The sequence below is a fragment of the Aulonocara stuartgranti genome, assembly GCF_965226115.1.
Source record: "Aulonocara stuartgranti genome assembly, chromosome: 13".
NCBI classification, from domain to species: domain Eukaryota; kingdom Metazoa; phylum Chordata; class Actinopteri; order Cichliformes; family Cichlidae; genus Aulonocara; species Aulonocara stuartgranti.
The window spans coordinates 16637646-16661251 of record NC_138949.1 but is presented as its reverse complement, the minus strand read 5'-3'; the positions used below and the strand labels follow the sequence as shown (position 1 = coordinate 16661251).

Below are 23606 nucleotides of genomic sequence, written 5' to 3'. Positions count from 1 at the left end.
GCAACAATGCCACATTTAGAGACTTTTAAATCACCCTTATTCCCCATTCTGATGCTTTAGTAGGTACCATGTCTGCATACATAAATGCAGTTTTATTGTAATCTCTAATAAGCATTTGCTTAGTGAATGATGGCACATGTTTTTAACATTATAGGTTTAGTTTGTATTAACTTTTCTTCCTACTTTCCTCTACATAATGATGCTTTCACGGCTAAAAGAGTAACAAGATTTACTGCCGCAGTCGTCTTGACACTAATATTCAATGCCCCAAAATGACAATGAAAACAGCTCATTTCATCAATGATTTGTTGCTAAAACGATAGCACACTCTTCACTTATACATAGCTTAAGTTCATGCATGAGATATTGATGTATAACATAACCTCATATAAAAAAGTTTGAATGTTATAAAGGAGGGGAAATGAATGCCAAGGCAAGAATGACAATACTGTTTTAAGAACGAAAACCACAATAAAACAGTCAAAGTTGACGGATTATCCCAGGCTTTCCAAGTGTAACCAGCAGATGTCAGTGTCCTTTGAGCTGAAGTCTCGCAGGAAGCATCCTGCTCCTCTTGGCTGCTTTTTGTTTGCTGTTGCCTCTTCCTGTTTGTTGTTGCTTAGTAGTCCGAAGCATGTTGGCTGTGAAATACTCCTATGAGCGGTGGAGTAAACAGACGGCTCATCCGCACCTTGTAGCAGCGCAGTGACAGTGGATGTTTGGTAAGTGAGACGATCATTGGTTATAATAAAGTGGACTTCCTGAGACGTGTTTGCTCTAAGTTGAACATTTTTGTTCATGTGAAGAAAGTTGCTGAGCTAGTAGTGAAATGTTGCAATCTGACGTTACATTGTAGCCTCTGCGGTGAAAAGACACTATGAGCTCTTTGTTGAGCTGCCTCTGTCTCTCTCACACACTGAAGGGCTTTCTCTCTCTCGCTCTCTCTCTCTCTCTCTCTCTCTCTCTCTCTCACACACACACACACACACACACACACACACACTGAGCTGTGTCCTACTGCCTGACTGTGACTCACTGTAAGCCAGCCAAACAAGCTGACATGGCACTTTTATATCCCAAGTAGCTGCGGGATGTTGCCAGTAAAATCTCGAGGCTAGTTAAAAATAACTTATTTCTCTTTGAGGGAGCAGATCTGCACACGCCTCGGTGAGTGAGCTGCTTGTAGGTTTCAGGGATTTTCATCAGCGGTGACTTTCAGTGCCAAACTGAACCAGTGTCAGAGGAGTGATGTCATACTAGGTGTGGCTGTCAGGCTGAAGGCGGAATTCAGAAACCACCAACAAAAGCTTTGAGGCTAGAATCTAGTATTTAGGCTGTTTTATTTTTAAATCAATTAATCTTGTCATAAATGTTTAGCTGTTAAAATGTCAGAATATATTACGAAAAAATGTACAGCACGTTCCAGAAACTCTACCAGATTTTCTGCTTCTTAGAGGGATTGTTTGATGAATTTTGTCAGTTAATTTTTTGCTGCTTGATCAGCTAATCATTCAATCAGTCAGCTCCATAATGAGCCTGTTTAACATCATGATAAAAAAGAATTATTCCTGGATTTTCTCGGTTTGGTTCAGTACAAAATAAAAATTTCAAGGCTGTATATAGTGTCGACTCAGCAGGCAGGCCATCGGTACAGTACTACAGCCGTGTTGGTTGAACTTGTAGACCTTTGGAGTACGAGTGGAGCTGTACAGTGGTGAGCTTGTCAGAAGTTCAAAGGGCAGAAATGAGCGAACTGCAAAGCAAAGATTGATTATAGTCTCCTGTGGTTTTTTTTAGTGACTCACTGTTTTGGGGTTTTGAATTCCTGCTTTAGGTGGGACACTCTGTCCTGGCTAAAGCAGGACAAAGTGCTAACGTACAGTCACTGACCTGAACACAGATGAGGCAAAACCAGCTAAGCAGGCTGCAGCGTGCACTGCAGAGTTTCACTAAATAAGAGCACAAGCAGGCAGCCAACCCCTCGGCTAATTAACCCTGCACTTACTGATTAAAAATGATGACTTTTTAATTGTTAAAGTGACCAAAAATGTGAAAACTGTAAAATACGGCAATAACAATTTGCCTTGACCTTGAAAGGACTCATTTTGTCCATCTAACAATCTCTAAATTATCAAAGTGGCTTCAATTCTGGGACGGCTGGATTACAAATCCCAGTTTTGGAGAAGTCATGATGGATATGCTTATCTGTGACAAAAATAACAGACCTCTAACCCATATATTTACTAAAGAAACAATAAATTTGTTGAAATTTGCTCTCATTTAGTTTTACTTTGGTTACTATACTGTTTTGTTTGAGATGCTGCTGTGCCTGATGCTGTTTTTTTTTTTTTTTTTTAAATCAAATTTCATGCCAAAAAAGAAAAAAAAACATGAATGGTTTGGAGAATAAAGAAGCTACTTTCAGCTGCTCTGTCATTCATAACGGGTCGCCACAGCGGGCTTTTCCGCATATTTAATTTGGCAGATCTACACCCCAGATGATCTTCTGGATGAACCAAAGAGATTCATGACTCTTCCCGGGGATCAAACCAGCGATCTCTTGCTTGTTATTCGAATGTATAAACCGCTACACTGTGGAGAATAATCAGCAAACTTATGAATAATTTATATAACTGCAGCGCTGTATGATATGAACAGCGGGGAAAGTGCTCGTGTTAATTTTCATGCAAATTGAGTAGAAGTGTCAGTGGGTGAGCTTCAGGCAGTTTTGCATTAAAAGAATGGCACTGAACAGTTATGAAATCAAGTGATCAAAATGCAGAGGAGGACGTGGCACTTAATTATCAAGCTTTAGAGAATTGTTAACAGCACCCTTTGATCAGTCAGAACATCAGTGTGTGTGCGTGTGCATACTTCTTTTCTCTGCCGCTGTAATTTCAGTTATTTTTTTATCTGTCATACCCCACGTTACTTAACAGTGTTTGTTTCTGCAGCAGCATGGCACTGTCGGAAGATGATGTGAGTGCCTGGAGCTGTAAGCAGGTGGCCCAGTGGCTGAAGGAAGAAGGTTTTGGGCAGTACGTGGAGCTACTGTGCACACAGCACCGCCTGGACGGCCTCAGTCTGCTGGCTCTGACTGAGGCCGACCTGAGGGGTCCTCCTCTGGGCCTCACGGTGCTGGGAGACATCAAAAGGCTAACCATAGCCCTCCGCCAGCTCCAGAGAAAAAACCAGGCCCAGCTAGAGGAGCTGGGCCTCTCACCTTCGGACAGTCTTCCCGCCGGGCTCTCCACAGGCACTACTGGGGTCAAGTGGAGCTGCGATGGAGCTGACGGGTGTAATGGAGGTGATCGCTTGTGTAACGGGACTGAGCTGCGGTCAAGGAACAGCAATAGATCTGGATACAGCTCAGGAGAGGTGCTGTGTCACACACACTCCAACGGGAGGTGTAGGCAGCACTTAGCTGGTAGATTGGACCCAGAGGTTTGGAAAACAGTCATCAGTTCCATATATGTTTTTCTTGTTTTTGGATTCACATCTTTTGTCATGGTCATCGTACATGAGCGCGTCCCTGACATGAGGACATACCCACCGCTGCCTGATATATTCCTGGACAGGTACAAGCTTGCATATTTTATATGTTTTGCATATTTTGCACTGATAAGTATCTATATGGTGGTTCCAGGGATTGTTGAGCAACGTAAGCTCCATAGTTCACGTACACATTGAGCTGCACTCATATCTTATCTGCTTTCTGATATGCATGTTTTTGTACTCTTAACAGTGTACCCAGAATTCCTTGGGCTTTTGCCATGGCTGAAGCTTGTGGTCTCATCTTATGTTACATGTTTCTGTTGATCCTGCTCCTTCACAAACACAGGTAGCCCATAGGTCCCGTTTCTGCAGTTTGCACATTTCTAGCTGCTGCCATCACATTACGCTGAGTTGGGCGTGCGTCTGTGTTTCAGGTCCATCCTCTTCAGACGGCTGTGTTCTTTAATGGGAACGGTGTTTTTGCTTCGTTGCTGCACCATGTTTGCCACCTCGCTTTCTGTGCCAGGGCAGCACCTGAAGTGTGCCAGCAAGGTGGGAAGTGCAAATCATTTTTCCTCCTGGAGTTTTTTTTATTTTTATTCTCATTGCTGTTGGCAGTGTTACAGTTCAGTTGATCACTCAGCTGTACTGCGGTGATAACTAATAAACAGCTGCCACTGTGATTCACAGCATGACTAATTACTGGAGGGGTTTTTTTTGTCCCTCAGACATATGGTGACACCTGGGGAAAGATACAGAGGGCTCTAACAATCTGGAGTGGATTTGGGATGACTCTGACAGGCGTGCAAACCTGTGGAGACTACATGTTCAGTGGGCACACTGTTGTCATCACGATGCTCAACTTCTTTGTGACTGAATGTGAGGATTAATTATTTTGTTCGGCTTTCAATGAGTTTAGTGAGAGTGTACTTTCTTGTTAGGTCTTGTATTTTTACTAGTAGGAAAGAAATGATGTGATTATAATTAAGGAAAGTACACCTTCTTTTAACTCTAAGGTTTTATGTATTGGGACTTAATTTTTTTTATAAATCACCTGTTCCTCAGCAGGTCTTAAATTCCCTTAAATACACCTCATGTCATTATTTATTTAACAATAGATAAGCCAAAATGCAGAAGTAATGCATAAAACAACTAAGCACAGGCTTACCTCTGTCATAGGAATCAAGACCACAAGTAGAAACAAGTGTAAGTAATATCTGATCATCAGCAAGTGTGAGCACCTCTATCACAGTAGAGGTTTGCAGCGGCTGTTTGTTGATTTGGAGCATTTAGACAAGTGTTAACACAATGCCAAACATGAAATGTATCAGAAACAGTTGTTTCTGCCCATCAGTCTGGGAGCAGTTAAAGTCCATTTCCAAACTATTTGAAGTCCATCAATCAGAAAAAGACCGAACAAGTATGGCTTGTTTGGAAGAGTTGCCACGAGACTCTTCTCCCTAAAAAGAACATGGCATTAATGTTAAGCTTTGAAAACTTCCTTTCAACAAACCACAAAACCTCTGGAAAAATGTCTTTTGGATAGAGAAGACCAAAGTGGATATGTCTGGACAAAATGCACAGTGGCACATTTGGCAACAACAAAGTATATCAGCACAAATATCTCATACCAGCTGTCCAGCTCAAAATAAACTAGTACCAAGGATGTCTGCAAGCTTTGGATATACATAAAATACACTGAGCATGTCTTATAATTATGTTTCCTAATTGCAGATACTCCACGAACATGGAATCTGATTCACACCATATCTTGGGTGTTAAACCTGTTTGGGATTTTCTTCATCCTGGCTGCTCACGAGCACTACTCCATCGACGTGTTCATCGCCTTCTACATCACCACCCGCCTCTTCCTCTACTATCACACCTTAGCTAACACTCGTGCCTACCAGCATAGCCGAAGGGCACGCATTTGGTTCCCCATGTTCTCCTTTTTTGAGTGTAACGTGAATGGACCCGTCCCCAACCAGTATCACTGGCCCTTCAGTAAACCGGCCTTCATGAAAACTCTGATTGGATAAAGTTGAAGTTACAGTAGTGGAAACATGCATGGGACTCTAATGTGAATGCCTTAGTGAAAAAACTTAAAAACATGTTCTCTTTGATTAATTTCTCTGATAAAAGTGACAGTTGTGGAACAATACTTTCTTACATGTTAGATTAGCTGTCAATATAGAAGTTAGCTAACTTCTATGTTGACATTTAGCTAAGCTTAGCACATGGACTGGAAACCGGGGTATAGTTGACCAGGGTCTGTTTAAGGGTACACTACCAGCACATTTGAAATGATAAACTCTTTTATAAACATCAAGTTTTAGTAATACTGATGTTTTGATATTTGTTGTTTGGATTTTTATTTTTTTATTTTTTAACTTTGGATAAATGTCGTTGGTTGTTTCTGGTCTTTACGCTAAGCTAAGCTATGCTGTCTGGCTGCTAACTATAGAGGTTTCTCACAGGACAACAGATTTCTCACCATGTTGGACATGATACAACCACCAGTTGCTAAGAAAAATACATTCACCCTGTGATTGCCGTGGTTGCAAGAAGATCATTGTAAACGTCTGTAGTTAGCATGGAAGATACCAACTTAAGTGGAAATACTCTCTTACTAACCACTGAGTGGTAGTGAAACTTGGAAAAAGTGTAGCGCAAACCAGAAATGGAGATTGTCTCCAAAATAAAAGCTGTTTCTCACAGTTTACAATGTTATTTTTAAAACTCAACTTCTGCTTTCACTTTAAAGTCAAATAGTCTCTGTTTGTTGGACTTCTCACAGTTTAACTACTTTTTGGAGAGCAGTTGGTGAGTGATTGCAGACAAGTTGCTGTTTTCATGCTACGTAACTATGGGGAATCAAAATAATCTCAAAGAGGTTTTTGCCAACCAGTAGGGGATTACTCGTTTTTCCCTAGTAACTGGTGGGGGTCGGGTCACTGAATGTTCTCTACACCTGTGAGAGTGGGGCCTTATTTACTTGGCCTATATTGTCACATGTCCAAAATGGCAAAAGTTAACATCACGTGGTTAGCGGTCACATGACTCCAAAAAGTCAGTTTCATATGTACATTATATCAGACGCTGAATAAGTGTTTGTCTCAAAATGTTGAGCAGTACCTTTAAATGTAATTGCACACTGCCAAAGGAAAAGAATGAGATTTATTTGTTGGCTAAGCGATGCAGGTACATTTATTTTCTTTGAAGATTTGCCTTTAAATGATCACTTTTGTCATTCTTAGCTTCTGCTTTGGGTTTGTTTACTGTTCGGTGGTGGTTTGGGTTTTTGGTGGTACTTGATAATTACAGCAGAAATCTAATGAGATAGCTGTGGGTTGATACTGTAGTTGTGCCTCTTCGGGAGTTGAGGTGGTGATGCCTCAGAGCTCAGGCTTTGCTGCAAACATATCTGACACCTGTTGGATAGCTGCTACCAAAGGAGCACTCGTTTCTTTAGATGTGCAAAAAAAAAAAAAAAAAAATCCTCTGCACTAACATAAAAAATGTCTTTTATTTCACTTGCACTAAGATGAACTCACCACTGACATAGAGCTCCCTATATTCAGAGTTAAACTCAATAAAGTATGTGAATATTCATTGCAAAAAATGTATATTTTGCACATTAAACCTTATATGTGTAATTGTCTCTTTATCCCAGTTTGATACTCTGTCATGGTTTTCTACGATTTTTTTTGATTTTTTTTTTTTTTTTTACTGATTGTTAAGTGGTGACTGTAGAAACATGGAGATATCATCTGTTGCCTATAAAGCTTTAAAAGCAGTTTGTTTTTTTTAAGCAAAGGTTCAAAAGTGCAGTGTTTACTCTGGCAGGTCTGATCCAAACTTTTATCTCTTTAACTGTTTACAACGTGTATCATTTATCGATGCAAGTAATCAATCTCTGCCTTTTGGCTCAGGAATAAAAGTTGCTAGACAAGGAAAATAACTTTTGTTTTTCTGACTAATTATTTCACGGCTGCTTTTTCACAGTGCTTGAGTTTGATTCGTGAGAAGAAACAAACCATTTCTATCGCTGGTGAAAATGTTGTTTTTGATATGCAGTTTCAACATAACCTGCTGGTCTTCTCCACCTTAAAACAAATATTTGATAAAAAACGTTCATCACTGTTTAAATATTATCATAATGATATACATGGGAGTCACACCTTAATAAAATCCGTGACTACCGAATTTTCACACACAGTTTTTCTGTTGGCTGGGATACATCATAACTGAGGATGGTACGTATTTTACACTTTCTTTTATATATTCTCTAATCACAGCTATTTTTTAAAATAACTTTCAGTATAAATGTAAATATGAATAGTTATGAGATTTCAATCACGTAATTGTTGTCAGAGTGTATATATTTCACAAACTCAGTTCCAAAAATGTTATAAAATGTAAAAGAAAACAGATTTTTAAATCTCATAAACCCATGTTTTATTCACCATAGAATATGTAAATCATACCAGTGTTTAAAAAGAGAAAATTTAACATTTTTTAAAATTAATTTAATGGTACCAAAGCTTCCCTGTTTATCTCTGTGTTGCATCCACTCTTTTTTTTTAACTATAGTCCACAAAAATATTTCTTGATCGACCAAAAGTTTGGTTCACTTTGTCCTTTTTAAATAAGCTTTGGCTCAGAGAAGATGGTGGCTTTTCATCATCATGTTCATATATGGCTTCTTCTTTGTATGATAGAGCTTTAAGTGGCATTTGTGGATGACACAGTTAACTTTGTACAGTGATTTCTGGAAGTGTTTTTTTTTTGAGCCCATGCAGGGATTTCCGTGACAGATTCATCCTTGTTCTTAATCTCGTCCTGCCTGATGGACCAAAGATCAAACGTCCAGAATTCGTTTTCAGCCGTATCTCCTGCGCACAGAGATTTCTGCAGATGCTCTGAATCTTTGGATGATGTTTTGTGCTGTAGATGATGAAATATTCAAAGTCTTTGCAGTTTATGTTGGGTCACATTATTCTGAAATTCTTCCACAATTTGTAGAGGCAGATTTTTGCAGATTGGTAAACCTCTGCTCAGTCCTGTTGCTAACCTGTTGCCAATGAACCTAATTACAAATCTTTGACTTTCTTTTTAGTAATTGTACCTACTTTTTTTTTTAGATGTGGTACTGTCAATTCAGATTCAAAATAAGCTCATAATTTTCATGAATTAGTAAAATATCTTAGTTTAAACACTGAGTTTATGACACCTGCAAATCATTCTGCTTTTTCAGAATTATATTTTATATTTACACACGCCTCGGGTTATGTAAGATATAAGGTACAACTGTGTATACACTGTGTCAACTGAACAGAATAGTTGTTAGTCAAAGCAGTAGTTGGCCATTTCCTGTCATGTTAAAGGTCTTAAAAGGATAGAAATTACTTTAGTATGAAATGTGTTTCTCTTTCAGTCCTCTCTACATGTGTTTGTCTGTCTGCTGGGGCTCGTTGTGCTCTGTCACTCTCAATGCTTCTTCGAGGAGTTAGAGGTCAAAGATCCAAATAACCCTCCAAAAGGTGAGTCACATGAGACCTTTCTTGTACAGATACAATACTGCAGCAGTGCAGCAGGACACTGGGTGTGGGGGAAAGGTTTCTCTGTCATGATTTACAGATATTAGACATTTATTCCACATCTAATCCCTTAACCACACCTATGCATACACTAATAGATGCTTAAACACAAGTAAGGAGTGCCTCTGAGTAAGTAAGTCAACAACTCCTTTGAGTTGAGCTGTGTTTTCATTTCTTTACATGTAGGGTGTGTGGATAAGGATGGAGAGCTGCATGATTTTGACTCTGCATGGGTGAGAGACTGCATGGACTGCTCTTGTACAAGCGAGGGTTTGAGCTGCTGTACCAAGTAAGACTTCCACATTATTGTTTTTTTTTAATCATTAAGGCATTTTTTCTTTAAACAAATAAACCTCTTTTCTCTCAGCTTTCTTACTCGTAGGACTGTGATAAGTTCTCTTTTTAGGCTTTAACAGTGATAACTTCCAATTTTAGAGTTACTAAATGAACAAAACCCCTGAGATTGTTTTTGATTATTATTGTTTCTTTTTTTCTTTTTGTATCATAGGATCCCCGATGCAAACACTGTAGATGTTCCTGAGGAGTGTGAGCTGGTTGTGAATGAGAAGGCCTGCTCTGTTAAGGTGGTGATGAAGTCTGACAATGAAAAAGAGTGCAGCCCTATCTGAATACACTCTAAAGGCGACTAAAATCCAGACCGGGTCTAGATTATGACATTAAATTACCAATGAACAAAGATGACCACTTTATCAAACTTGCTCTTCATCAATAAATTCGGTTCAACTCTGCTTCCTGAGTCTTCAGTGTCTTCTTGTCAGCACTTGCAGCTGGTTTCATTTTCAGGATGCAATTGAATAAATTCACCACTGTGTGACAGCAGAGCACGGTCCTCAGAGGGTCTTTGGCACCTGAAGGGGCTCTAAGCACAATTATAGCTGTGCTCCTCTCGCTGCTGCCTCTGACACAATCGCTTTGGTTGTTATAGTGCACAGCTTCTTCTCCAACTCTAATCCCTGAGGATTCACACCTGTTCAGAGCATCATTTTCTCTCATCCTGGCTTCACTGAAACTCATTTTTCAGCTAAACCATCACGTGAGTCCTTTATCTTTCTTTTTTTTAAACACGCAATATTGATGTATTGAATGGATTCATCATCTTTGTCGAGGAAAATCAGTATTGATTAGGATTCAATCAGCTATGAAATGAATGCTGTATTGTTTCTAGACTGTCAGCTTGCAGTGTCCAGAGACTGTAAGCAGGTGTAATGTAGGTCTCTCCTTCTACAAATATCTTTTCAATTATACAGTCTAACAAAAGCATCTGACAGCACGCATGTCTGGTGGTATTTATCCAAAAGAAAACGCAAACAGGGGAACAACATTGCATTCATATTTCGTGTTCTTTGTTGAAATGTAAAGAGAACCACATTGTGAAAGTATTTGTAGTAGATTTGAGAGGTGTCACCCACAATCCCTGACACCTCCAGCAGATAACAAGGCTTAGCTCAGGTTGAGCACACTGCACAGTGCCTGCTGCCGTTACCCTGATTATCACCGGCACAAGGCAATATGAAAGAAAATAGTCTCTGAGCAGCTGTATCGATTGCACACACATATTGGACTATTCTTTTGGATTTAGGAAATTTTTAGAATCTAGTAAGTGGCTGTACTGGTAAGAAGTGAAGCAGAAACACAACCTGTGATTGCAGAGGGGTAATTGAAAGACTGGGCTTTTTTTTGTTTTTCAGTCAAGCATATATCTTTATTTTCATTTTCAAATGCATTTTACCTGCAGTACAGATTCATTACACGCAAAAAAACAAAAAAAACAAATCGTTCATCCCTTTGGAATAGCACATGTCAGACCTTTATAATCAAGTGCAGTGTTCAGCTATAATAAACTATTTTTCATTTCTCAGAAATATTACCTTTATATGACACTACCCTCAGCACTCTTTAGCAGGTAGATTAAGTGCAAGATTGCTGCTTAAAAGGTATATGTGGAATCCACCTTTCACTGCACAGTACAATGTCTTTTTAAAAATAAAAAGGTGAAGCTTCTCCAAGGAAAATTACAGCCTTGCCTTCATTTCTGTTTCATCTATTTTCTCTGAGATGGAGGGCACTTTTTGAGGCAAAGATAAGAATAATATGACGGGTCAAGTGGAGACAGGTCACAGTGTTCCTTACCATGCAGAGACTTAGCGCTGCAGTGTGTCCAACACACTAACACAACTACTTGATGTATGTGTTCCCCACAGCATCGCACAATTGCAGCATTAGCGGTTTAAAAATGGCTGTTGGTTTTCAATATTTCCTTTTCTTACTACTGCTGTACATGGTTTCTACTCACTGTTGCAGTTCTTTGTTGCATGTAGTTACCGGTGACATTACACTTGCCTTTCCTCACCGAACAAAGGATGATCGATGCTGTGCCACCCTGCCTGCAGCTCACTCAACACACTGACACAGTAGGTTAGTAATGATGCAGGGTGAAGTGACTGATAGCAAAGTGTGTGCGCTGTTAATGGAAAGTGACAGTCTCGTTTTCTTATGGTTTTCATGGCACATAGCAGAGGTTCCAGGGAAGATGGCTACAGTCCATTTTTAGGATCATGACAATGTCATACCCTTTCATTAAAATAAATGAATCTAAGTCTGTGTATTCATAATCATTTTGATATCATTAGCTTTTTATGTTCAGTCTTGAGACCTGACTGTTGATTTTTGGACAAGGAATTGCAGCAATTATTAGTGTGAGGCCAAGTCGCTTACAAAAGAATGTAATTATCACCTTTTATCACCTGTACTCAAAGTCTTTTGTTATTTAAACTGTGAAAGCACTTCATATTTTCTTCCTTTTTATATAGGTGTCATTCTTACATGAGGACTGCAGTCAACCTGATATCTAAGACAAAGATAAATCTAGATGTTTAATAATTATAATGTTCAACATCTGGATTTAAAGTGTGGAGGATCGCAAGAGCAGTCGTTGGTCCTGACAGTTTGTCTCCACCACGTGCATTTTTTCTGCACGTTTTTCAGTCATCTGTCTCACAGGACTGACAGAACACATACTCTCTTATCTTCACCAACTCACCTGTCTACACAAGCACAGCTTCTGTTGTATTTTATCAAGTCTATTTTGCCTTTTGTAATGTACAAACATTCACTGGCCACTTTGTTAGGTACAGTGGTTCAACTGCTTGTGACAGCTGCTATAATCAGCTGTCACATGGACGCTAGTTAATATAGATATGAAGTTCAACCTTAGCATTAGAATGGGATGATTTAAAGTACTTTGAATGTCGCATGATTGTTGCTGATATAAGGGTTGGTTTGATTGTGTCAGAAACTGCTTGGATTATCCTACACAACTGTCTCTACAGTTTTCAGAGAACAGCCCAAAAAAGCCTGGGCTAAAATGTCGTATTGATGCCAAAAGTCAAAGGAGTATGGCCAGATTGCCAAGGGCAACGGTAACTCTAATAACCGCTCTTTATGACAGAGCTATGCAGAAGAGCATCTCTAAACACATTACCTGTCAAGCCTTGAAGCGTATAGGCCAGGGGTAGGGAACCCGAGAGCCAGTGTCCTGCAGGTTTTAGATGTGTCCTTAATCCAACACAGCTGGTCTAAATGGCTAAATTACCTCTTCAACATGTCTTGAAGTCTCCAGAGGCCTGGTGATGAACTAATCATTTGATTCAGACGTGTTGATCAAGGGTGAGATCTAAAACCTGCAGGACACCGGCTCTCGAGGCCTGGAGTTCCCTACCCCTGGTATAGGCAGTAGCAGAAGACCACACTAGATGCCACTCCTGTCAGCTAAGAAGAGGAATGCAAGGAATCTTCTTAGCTGACATTTCACACGAGCTAACCAGAAGTGGACAGGAAAAGACTGGAAAAATGTTGCTTGGTCTGATGAAAAAAATTTGATGGGTCAGAATTTTGCATAATAATGACTTGGGGGATATTTTTTTGTACACTCTGGGCCTCTTTATACCAACTGAACATCATTTAAATAGTACAGCCTACCCGAGTATTGTTGATGATCATGTTTTTTATGACCATATTGCATCTATACTCAGATGGCTGCTTACAGCAGAAATATGCATCATTTCAGAAATAGAGCACCTTTGGGATGTGGTGGAATGGAAGATAAACGCACAGCCAAAAAATCTGCACCAACTGTGTGACTCTATCCTGTTAATTTGGACCAAAACTCTGAGGAATTTTTCCAGCACTTTGTTGAATCTCTGCCATGAAGAATTAATGCACTCCAAAGGCAAACGGGGGACCAACCTTGTACTGGCAAAGCGTAACTAATAAATGAGGCCAGTGAATGTAATACTACTTGTTTAGTGGGATCTGAGGACTTCCAAAATGTCAGGTAATATACGACTCAGTAGTGGGCCTGAATGAATCTTGTGTAGACACAGATTGACCATAAAGTGACTGCAATGACTCACACAGACCATCCATTACTCGCAGTCCTGATATCCTTGCTACACCAAAGAGCCCCTACGAATTTGAAGTCAGCAAACTAGCCAATGAGTCATCATAGTGTTTAGGATTTCTGCTCTGGGGACCCATGAATGTTAGTAAAACATTTCATAGTAACGCACTCATCCATTTTCTTTTGCTTACCAACCCCTGGACAGGTTCTCAGTCTGTCGCAGGGCTAACAAAGAGACAGACAAACATGTTCTCATCACTTAGATTCACCATTTAACCTAACCTGACTAACTGCATGTCTTTGGACTGTGGGAGGAAGCCGGAGTACCCGTGCAGACACAGGAGAACATAAAAAACTCCACACAGAAAGGCCTCAGCCTGAACCCGCAACCTTCTTGCCTTGAAGCAACAGTGCTAACCACTGTTCCACCCAGGAGCGTAATTTCCAGGGGGGTTAGAGGGGTTATGACCCCCCAATAATGTGGCTCAAGAGTTGGGAGTTCGCCTTGTAATTTGAAGGTTGCCGGTTCGAGCCCCGGCTTGGACAGTCTTGGTCGTTGTGTCCTTGGGCAAGACATTTCACCCGTTGCCTACTGGTGGTGGTCAGAGGGCCCGGTGGCGCCAGTGTCCAGCAGCCTCGCCTCTGTCAGTGCGCCCCAGGGTGGCTGTGGCTACAATGTAGCTGCCATCACCAGTGTGTGAATGTGTGTGTGAATGGGTGGATGACTGGATATGTAAAGCGCTTTGGGGTCCTTAGGGACTAGTAAAGCGCTATATAAATACAGGCCATTTACCATAATCAGACGCAACCAATATAACCCCCCCACCACCACCAATAAAATTATGAATTATCTTGCATAAATAGGCTGATTTTCTTTACTCATTTCAGGTATTACCAGCAATATAGTAGCATATTTAATCATCTGGGAATTTACCCAGATTTATTTATTTATTTAGACAGAGATCTTGCTGTCTTGCCCCCCCCCCCCTCCCCCCCAATGTTCAGCACAAAGCTACGCTGATGGTTCCACCCCATCAAACATTTATTGTACATATAATTGAACTTCCTTCAACTCTATCAGGCACTAATTCCTCACACATGTAGTTTCTATTTTTTAGAAACAGGATCAGCTTAGTTCTCCTTCATTTATAGCAACAGTATCACTCCTACATACACACATTAATTGACTTCTATAGTATAAGAGCAGTAGAATAAATGCATTTCATGAATCTGTGATTTCTCTCTTTGTTTCAGATGCATGTTTTCAGAGGGCTGGGATGGACAGTTTGATCCATGGTGCTGGTGACACTTCAGTCTTGGTGAGATGTCCTTGAGTGGCAACACAACCCAGTCTTCTTTGTCAGCGTCACCTTTTCCTTTGATCTTCAACAGCTCCACCCCTCCACAATCCTCAGCTTGGGAGAAAGAGCGAGCCAGCCATGGGTCTGTACAGGACTGGCCAGGGAATGAGACCCAGCTCCTCTCAGACTTCGCCATTCTGGAGCATGATGAGCAGTGCCACATGTCTCCTGTTCTGACAGCATGCCTTGTAGCCTGGTACAGTGTTACAATGGTGCTAGGGTTGGTGGGCAACATTGGCCTCATTTGCATCATTGCCCGCCGCAGAGAAAAGGTCAATGTCACCAGCATTTTCATCTGCAACCTGTCATTCTCTGACATTCTGGTATGTGTCTTCTGCCTCCCCTTCACTGTCATATACACAATCATGGACCACTGGGTGTTTGGCTCGCTGTTATGTCGCCTGGTGCCGTTCATCCAGTGTGTCTCTGTGAGTGTGTCAGTGCTGTCTCTAGTGTTTATCGCCTTAGAAAGGCACCAGCTTATCATTAACCCCTCTGGATGGAAACCAAGTGTTCCTCAGGCCTACATGGCAATTGTTCTCATTTGGATACTGGCCTGCTTCACATCTTTGCCTTTCTTAGCCTTTCAGCTGCTCACAAATGAGCCCTATACCAATGTAATCCTGCCCGTGTCATCGGTACATGACCAAGATTTTCCTCATGCTTATCTCAACACATCTCCTACTCATACATACAAAAACCTGTCTGCGCTTCAAAATTCATACCGTTCCCTCTTTTCTTACGTCCCCACCTCTTCACATATGGAAGCCTGTGTGGAGCACTGGCCATCCCAGGGTCACAGGGTCGCTTACACCACATGGCTTCTGCTGTTCCAGTACTGTGGGCCACTGTTTTTGGTCCTGCTCTGTTATGTTAGAGTTATTGTGCGGCTCCGTCACCGCAAAGAAATGTTGGACCGCGCCCGGACCCCCGAGTGCCAGCGCATGACCCACAGCCGCCGGATCAACATCATGCTGGTTGCTCTCATAACAGTCTTTGCCCTTTGCTGGCTTCCGCTCACCATCTTCAACGTGGTGTCAGACTGGAACCAGGAGGCTCTGCCCGTCTGTCACCACAACCTGCTGTTCTCCCTCTGCCACCTGCTGGCCATGTCCTCCACCTGCATTAACCCCGTCATCTACGGATTCCTGAACTCCAACTTTAGGCAAGAGGTGAGCGAGGTGCTCCTACACTGCCGCTGTTTCCCACTAGAGGAAGAGTGTGAGCAATATCCCATGTCCACTGTGCACATTGAAGTGTCCCATACCTCTGTGCCTCTAACCTGCAGGAGCAACTCTGTGTGACACTGATGCTTCAGCCTAAAGGATCCTTCTTACGTAAACTGTACAGTTGTAAGACAAACTGTTGCTGTTTGTTCTTACTTTAATGTCAATAGATCCATTTAAAAAGCAGCTTAAAGCTATTTATTGTAAATTTATATGTTTAAAAAAAAAGTTCACCACAAGTTTATGTAAAAAAAAAATCTATGTTTTGTGTTAAATAAATATTAACTGAACTTAAACTAGGACGAAACTGTACTTTTGTATGATACCAGTATGTAACATAACATGGTGCAATCAGTCAGCCCAGCAAGTCATTGAAGCCTTGTTTCCACAACTTTGGCTCAACTCAACTTTGCTATACTCAGTTTCTCATTTCCACCTCAATGTGCATGGGGTCGTTATAACAACGTCATTGTTATCTGACAAAGACAACAACGATGGAGGACATCGAAAGAGTGGTATAAGTCTATAAGTCTATGGGTTTTTCTCAGACTTGGAAACCACGGTGTTGGTTTTTGTTGCTGGGTTTCACCTTTCCATTTGCACCTAATGACAAACCCTAAAAACAAGGTCGAGTCCAGTCAAACAGGTACTTGTAGAAAACAGGCATTAGTCATTGACGCATTACTATGAAACAGATTCCCAAAGTGTGGGCTGGAGCCACAATAGGCTGCGAGTGTACTACAGGTACAGAAATTCCGTAAAATGGATTTATTTATTTAAAAAGTGAATAAAAATGATAAGATGCGGTTAGTTTGTTATATTACTTATTAATCCAACCTATATTTGCTTCTCTTGTATTGAAGTTTATATCCCAGTAGCAGGTGGGTCCCATATTGACCATAGTATTTTACGTATGACTTGGTAACTTTAGCAATTTCTAGCCAAAAGCCTGTTTATGTTTTTTGAATAACATTTTCAAGGAAATACATCTCTTTTTATTGTATTTTAATTGAAGTGAAATTTTAAAATGGGTGTGCCCCATGGGATCTTCTAGTTTTTAATTGGGCTGAAGCACTCTTGACTTTGGGAATCGCTGCTATAAACAATGGTGGTGCGGAAAAAGCAAAACTTTTTGAGGAATTTAAAGTAAGGGTTAAAAGAAATATCACGTCAAAAGAAATGCACAACACCTAAGAAAAAAATCTCAACACACCCACTGGTAAAATGCTGCCTGCAGTGGTGAAAATTGTAGTCAACATTTGCATAACAAAAAATACCTTTAAAGTGCAACGTTTTGTCAGTGGTTTAAAGTGAGGTGTTTCATACCGTGTCTTACTATGAGCAAACTGCAACTATAAAGACACTGAAAAAGGAGGTGCATTTAATCTTAACTGTTGCTTTTTCAGAATTTCATGCTTCATGCCATATACTATCTTACTGTATCCTGTTATTATGACATAAATCCAGCGGGTGTTAGCTTAACTGTGACTTATAGAATTACTGCCAGTTAAACATTTTAACACTTTAAATTTATGCTGGAATCATAGAACAAATCCATATTGCAGTATTATCAACACCTACAGTGGTGACCAGAGATAAAGGGAAAACAGAATGAAAGAGTGGAGGACCATAGTAAATGCCGATATATTTATAAGGCATGAGTGGTCATTTGACAGGTATTGCAATGTTTTAGAAGGACCAGTGTGGTTGGGGTTGTTCAGTTCAGGTGTCTCAATGAGCCATCAGACACCAAGAATAGTCATTATTCGTTTTATTTTTTGCACCTGTTTTCTGTGACATGTCAAAACCTTTGCTGAATCATATTAGTTGTTTATTAAGTATAAAACATGTGTGACCATACTGTGGCCTTCAGACTCACCGGACCTCAAACCAACAAAATGCCTAAAGTAAACTTTGAAGTGATGTGTTACACGGTGGGACGGAATGCCTCTCATAAGGATTCTACTCATCCTTCCATACACTTTCAGAGACTGTGAACTGTTCAGAGACTGTTTGTAACAGAGATTGTTTCAGAGACTGTGCTACCAGTTGTGGTGGTAGCACAGGCCCTAAATATAAATGTTCATTTCATTTATCGTGGAACTGCACGGTGTGCCATTTTGAGACATATTAGACGCTTATGTAACAAACTGTTTTATGAGAGACCCCCTGCCGTTGTATTTCACGTATTTCAGTACAATTCAGTCTTTTATATTCATAGTATCAACCCTGTGAAATTTCTGTCTTAGCTTTCATGGTGAATAAAACACAAGGAGGGTTTTGTTCTGTGATTGAAGTGACAAATAAAACTGAAACTTACTAACTTATATACATTGTTAAATTGCAGGCCTTAATTTATTTTTGATGGGTTCAGTAAATATTGAAATGCTTGGACATCAAATGTGCATGGGCATGATTTAAACTACATCAAAATGTGTTAAATAACTTGTTTCGTTGAGGCAGTATGTTTATGTTGTTGCAGTAAGTGCTAAGTTTTGCCTGCATGTGGATTACTTAAACGTGTCTTATCTAGAGACTTACTTATGTGTGAATTTAATAAATTTATATTCCTTGAAAGCGTCACAACTAATATCTCAAATAAATGTCTGTTTTAACTTCGACTACATTGCCAAAAGTATTAACTCGCCCCTTGTGATGATTGGTTTCAGGTGATCCAAACACTTCCGTGGCCACAGGTGTATAAATTCAAGCACCTTGGCATGCAGACTGCTTCTACAAACATTTGTGAAAGAATGGGTCACTCTCAAGAGCTCACTGAAACTCAGCATGGTACTGTGATAGGATCCCACCAGTGCAGAAAGTCCAGCTACTAAATATTCCACAGTCAGCTGTTAGTGGTATTATAACAAAGTGTAAGGGATTGGGAATGACAGCAACTCAAAATGGTAGGCCACAGAGCTGAGTCAACGGACACTAAGGCACATAGTGCACAAACGTCGCCAACTTTCTGCAGAGTCAGTCCCTACAGGCCTCTAAACTTCATGTGGCCTTACGATTAGCTCAAAAACATTGTGTAGAGGGCTTCATGGAATGGGTTTTCATAGCTGAGCAGCTGCATCCAAGCCTTACATAACCAAGTGCAATGCAAAGTGTCAGTGTAAAACATGCCACTGGACTCTAGAGCAGTGGAGATGTGTTTTCTGGAGTGACAAATCACGCTTCTCCATCTGCCAATCGGATGGTGGAGTCTAGGTTTGGCAGTTGCCATGAGAACAGTACTTGTTTGCATTGTGTCAAGTGTAAAATCTGGTTGAGGGGGGGTGTATGGTGTAAAGTTGTTTTTTGGGAGTTGGGATCGGCCCCTTAGTTAAAGGAACTCTAAACGGTTCAGCATACCAAGACTTTGTGGACAATTTCATTCTCATACCTTTGTGGGAACAAACTGGTTCAACCTGGCTGCACACCAGTGCACAAAGCGAAGGATTAGCGAGTTTGGTGTGGAAGAACTTGACTGGCCTGTCCTGACCACAACCCAGCAAAGCACATTTGAGATGAATTAGTGCAGAGGCTGCAAACCAGCACTTCTTGTCCAACATCATTGTCTGACCTCACAGATGCACTTCTGGAGTCTGCAGATTTCTGAATGTTCAGAAATCCCAATAAATACACTCCTAAACCTTAGGGAAAGCCTTCCCAGAAGAGTTGACGGTATTATAGCTGCAATCATATTAAACCCTATGGATTAAGAGGAGGATGTCACTAAAATTCATAAGCATGTCAATGCAGATAAGCCAACATAGTGTAGATCATGTGTCATGAATTTATATGTAATTCACCTGCAAGCTGCTTTTTAAAACAATCTTTCTATTATTTATTGTCTTTATTTATCTTCCTTGTTAGTTTTCAATTTTGTGATTAAATATATTAATTGTTAAAAAGATTTTTTTGTTTCTTTTATTTCATCAAACTTATTTATTTTTGCATTATACTTACGAGTGTACATAAACAACCAACACAATAAACAAAAAAGCAGTAACTTACAAAATCTGATGGCTACCTTTTCTTTGCGCATATCAAGTAAAATTAACTGATTGTTGAATTAATTAATTTATTTTTTTAATTAGGCAGGCTAAATCGTGAGTTTTCTTCATGGAGCAAAACAGCAAGTGGCACAAACTCATACTTTGTATCATAACGGTACCGCATAACACTCGTCTTCTTTGGATTAGCAGTATATTTTCAGCGTTTGCAGAGCTTAACCGAATAAAAACTGTGATTAAAGGACACACGCGGTTTAGTAAACCCTTTGTAGGGGCCCTACCACATTCCTTTCTAGACCGGAAGTGTCGTATGTCACACATTAACCAATCATAGCTGTTTGTCCCAGAATACATCATTTCCACAAACTGCACGCGCGAACAATACAAGCAGGAGTGAGTTGTTGGTCGAAACTGTGCGATTTAAAAGTGACTGCCACACAAAGTAAGTCAACGGCAACCTCTGGAAGTGCGTGTTTATATCTTCTTTCACGTCTTCGGACTCCTAAATGTCACAATAAGTGAAATGCGTGTGCCAGCGGAAGTATGAACCATAGACGGCCACCATGGTTAGCTTCGCGAGTTTAGCATCAAAATGCAGCCTAACGGTTTTGTTAACATTATTGGCATTCATTCATGCTCTTTGATAAGTGTTAAATTTAACGACTCTGCCCTATATATTTTACGTTACACAGTAACTAATGTTATATCCATATTTTTGATAACCTGCCTTGAGTCAATTTCACTAATAGGTGGTTTAGTTAGCTAACAGTAAAATTGAGCGTTTTAATAATTTGATTTAAAGTACGAGTTAGTACAAAGCTTAGAAGTCGTCATATATTTTGTATGTACCTCGCATAGAGAGTATATTCATAATTTGCAGTGCTGTGGTATTCGCTACAAGTTTAAGCATGTACCCCCAGCAAGCGTCTGTGCCTTGAGTAATTTATCAAGAAGTGCTTGGGGTAATTGAATAATTGATTTGACACAACATTACTACGCAGCTCGCTTGTTATTCTCAGTTCAGAACAAAGTTGTCAGGATCTGATACCCCAACTTCAGACAAAACTGAGATTGTTATTTTTGACCGTAAAAATCTGATAAACATGGTGTCTAACCAGATATGTTGGCCTCCAGAGACATTGTGAGGAACCTAGGAGTCATTTTTGATTTGGTGTGCTCATAAAACAAATGTGTTGGACGGGTTCCTTTTATCTGGGCAGTGTCTCTAAAATGAGAAACCTCCTGTTGCAGTACACCATTGTACTTTTAAGGTTGGGCTAAAAAAACCCATCCTTTTTAATTAAGCTTATAGCTATGACTGGATCAGGTAACCCTGAACCATCCCTTACTTATGCTGCTCAGACTGCCGCAGTACTATTGATGCTATTTATATAGTTAAATAATCAGTTACATTAACGTATTCCTGATTTGTGGCTTTGATTTCAACACTTGACACACTTGAATGATGTCTGTCATTGATACATTTCTGATGTAGTATGGACCAGGATGGACAATTTCCTTGTTTCCTTGTGTCACAGTAAGAATTTCTTTGGACTGATGAAGCTAAACTTTAATTTCAAAAAATGTCGGGTTTTTTTTTTTTTTGAGTCCAATAAGTTAGTCAAGTGACTCGGTATTGTAAATAATATAAATCAGCCAGTTTTCTTGTTCTTAAAAGTGTGACAGAGTAAAATTCATGCGGTCTGCTAGGTCACAAGCTCACAGTATGTCTTTTTTTTAAATTTTCTAGTATCTGTGTTTCGGAGGTAAAGAGGCCAGTAATGACCACAACGACCAACTCTTCAGTTCTTAAAGGTATTGCACATCTTGGTGTTATTGCAATTAGAGCAGGGCGATATGGCCAAAAATATTTATCACGATATATATTTGAAAATTTGCGATAACGATATAACTGACGATATAATTGATGCGCGACAAAATACAACTCCACAACATTACTAGCGCAAAAAGACAACCTTCCATTTATTTTCACTTAAACAAGAAGCTGGTTTTTATGTACATTAAAGCTTTATAAAAATGTAACAGTGCAAATGCAAATTCCTTGCTGAAAGTTTAACCAAAAGGCATTTCCAGTGGAAATGGGCTGACATATCCTGAGCATAACCATGTATAATATCCACTGAAGTTAAAAAGAGGTGCTTTGCAACATTAAACTGCAGTGTGCAGTACGTATTTTTCGGACCATAAGGTGCACGGGATTATAAGGCACATTAAGCGAAACAAAGCAGTCAGATAAATCAAACTTTATTAAACTCATTCTTCTTGCTTCCTCCACTTCTGTACCATTGATTCATTAATGTTGAATTCTCTGGCAGCTGCTCTATTCCCATGTTGTTGCAGTATATTAATGACTAACCTCGTATTGTGGATGGATTATCTCAGTTGTTCTCCTGACTGAAGTTTGGTCCGTTTACAGCATCCTGCCATGCGATTGCATTTGTCTCTAACCATGAGGAACCTTCACGTTAACTTTTATAAGTGTAAAAGTGTTAGTGTTCGTCCTCCAGCTGCACTGTTTATGTTATGCTAACATAGCTGTGTCGCTAGCGATTACGTAGCACATAATTATATACCAGCTAGCCCAACTTCAGTAACCCTACAAACGTCACTGTCATTTATGTTGGAAGTGATAGCAGAGCTGTAAGTTTGATTTTTTTTCAGAAATCTCTCAGTCAGAACTAGAGCTGGGCGATAGAACGATAACGATATGTATCGCGATATAACTTTTACTCGATAGAGAAATTAAGCTATTGCGATAGACCTCGCCGCTCTTGTCCTCTTTAAAAAAAAAAAAAAAAAAAAAAAGGTCAGCCAATCTAAATTAAGTAGCGCAGAGCCGAACCAATCACAGCCGCAGCGTCACGTCGCGTGACTTGTTACATACAGCACAAGTGCCAAGCCGCACGTGTGTTTGTTTGGGAAGCAGCCAGCGGGTAATGGAGCCAGCGCGTAATGGAGGAAATGAGTGTGCCAACTAGAAAAATCAACCGAGCGTGACCGAAGAGAAAACAGATGATGGTTCCAACGCCGGAGAGATTGTCGAACGGAAGAGCCATAGAAGTTCCGTAGTGTGAAGGTATTTCGGCTATTTCAAGTCTGACAAAAAATAGAGTAGCGTGCACTGTAAATTGTGCCGAAAGCAAGTCTGGAAATACAATAAACTGGTGCATGCGTCACACTGTGCGCCACGTTATTGTTTCGGTGAAATGAATTTCTACAATACTGTTACTGTTAATTCTACTCTCTGCAGTGTTTAAATGCTTACATATACACACAGTTACTGTCCCTCCACACATACGACTCGGTTCTGCTTCTATGCCCCAGCTTTGTTTACTTTTTCCCACCGAGGCTTCTAGACTTCTGATTGGCCAACATTTCTGCACGGTTAGGAATCTAGCGCCACCTGCTGCTTTGGCATGTTCATAGCAGCGTTTTCCTTCATTTCTGCCTTTATGTGTGGACGGGATTATTTTTTAAAACGA

General features: G+C 40.2%; 4 protein-coding genes across 8 annotated transcripts in view; all 4 read left to right on the top strand.

Annotated features, from left to right (window-relative positions):
* Nucleotides 1-169: 169 nt before the first annotated feature.
* On the top strand, nucleotides 170-7038 carry LOC309719990 (sphingomyelin synthase-related protein 1-like). 3 transcript variants are annotated; one of them, XM_082556458.1, is made up of 6 exons: nucleotides 170-722; nucleotides 2958-3578; nucleotides 3746-3841; nucleotides 3930-4047; nucleotides 4224-4374; nucleotides 5230-7038. In XM_082556458.1, the coding sequence occupies exons 2-6, from the start codon at nucleotides 2959-2961 to the stop codon at nucleotides 5532-5534; spliced, it is 1290 nt and encodes a 429-aa protein (XP_082412584.1). In that variant the 5' UTR covers nucleotides 170-722; nucleotide 2958; the 3' UTR covers nucleotides 5535-7038. The 3 variants fall into 3 exon arrangements, with proteins under 3 accessions (XP_082412584.1, XP_082412583.1, XP_082412585.1); XM_082556457.1 differs by having other exon boundaries at nucleotides 172-722; nucleotides 2955-3578; XM_082556459.1 differs by lacking the exon at nucleotides 170-722 and adding an exon at nucleotides 1044-1167 and having other exon boundaries at nucleotides 2955-3578.
* A 631-nt stretch (nucleotides 7039-7669) lies between these two features.
* LOC309720450 (beta-microseminoprotein-like) lies at nucleotides 7670-9844 on the top strand. Its single transcript, XM_082557406.1, has 4 exons — nucleotides 7670-7751; nucleotides 8933-9038; nucleotides 9282-9384; nucleotides 9604-9844. The coding sequence occupies exons 1-4, from the start codon at nucleotides 7749-7751 to the stop codon at nucleotides 9722-9724; spliced, it is 333 nt and encodes a 110-aa protein (XP_082413532.1). The 5' UTR covers nucleotides 7670-7748; the 3' UTR covers nucleotides 9725-9844.
* A 4980-nt stretch (nucleotides 9845-14824) lies between these two features.
* Nucleotides 14825-16532, top strand: npy4r (neuropeptide Y receptor Y4). The gene has a single exon (XM_082556364.1). It carries the CDS (start codon nucleotides 14840-14842, stop codon nucleotides 16178-16180), a length of 1341 nt encoding a protein of 446 aa, XP_082412490.1. The 5' UTR covers nucleotides 14825-14839; the 3' UTR covers nucleotides 16181-16532.
* Nucleotides 16533-20435: 3903 nt separating this feature from the next.
* mcph1 (microcephalin 1) overlaps nucleotides 20436-23606 on the top strand; it is a 36336-nt gene continuing 33165 nt past the window's right edge. For 2 of the 3 annotated variants that reach the window (XM_082557028.1, XM_082557030.1), the window contains exons 1-2: nucleotides 20436-20545; nucleotides 21854-21918. In XM_082557028.1, the coding sequence (XP_082413154.1) occupies nucleotides 21885-21918 (34 nt within the window). In that variant the 5' untranslated portion in view covers nucleotides 20436-20545; nucleotides 21854-21884. Of the gene's footprint in view, nucleotides 20546-21853; nucleotides 21919-22731; nucleotides 23201-23606 lie in introns of those variants that run through there. The other variant, XM_082557029.1, reaches the window with a different exon arrangement.

Coding starts and splice junctions, on each gene's coding strand:
- npy4r (XM_082556364.1), top strand. CDS start 14,840: ATGTCCTTGAGTGGCAACACAACCCAGTCTTCTTTGTCAGCGTCACCT.
- LOC309719990 (XM_082556458.1), top strand. CDS start 2,959: ATGGCACTGTCGGAAGATGATGTGAGTGCCTGGAGCTGTAAGCAGGTG. Junction 3,579..3,745: donor CCTGATATATTCCTGGACAG/GTACAAGCTTGC, acceptor TACTCTTAACAG/TGTACCCAGAATTCCTTGGG. Junction 4,375..5,229: donor CAACTTCTTTGTGACTGAAT/GTGAGGATTAAT, acceptor TCCTAATTGCAG/ATACTCCACGAACATGGAAT.
- LOC309720450 (XM_082557406.1), top strand. Junction 9,039..9,281: donor TCCAAATAACCCTCCAAAAG/GTGAGTCACATG, acceptor CTTTACATGTAG/GGTGTGTGGATAAGGATGGA. Junction 9,385..9,603: donor GGTTTGAGCTGCTGTACCAA/GTAAGACTTCCA, acceptor TTTGTATCATAG/GATCCCCGATGCAAACACTG.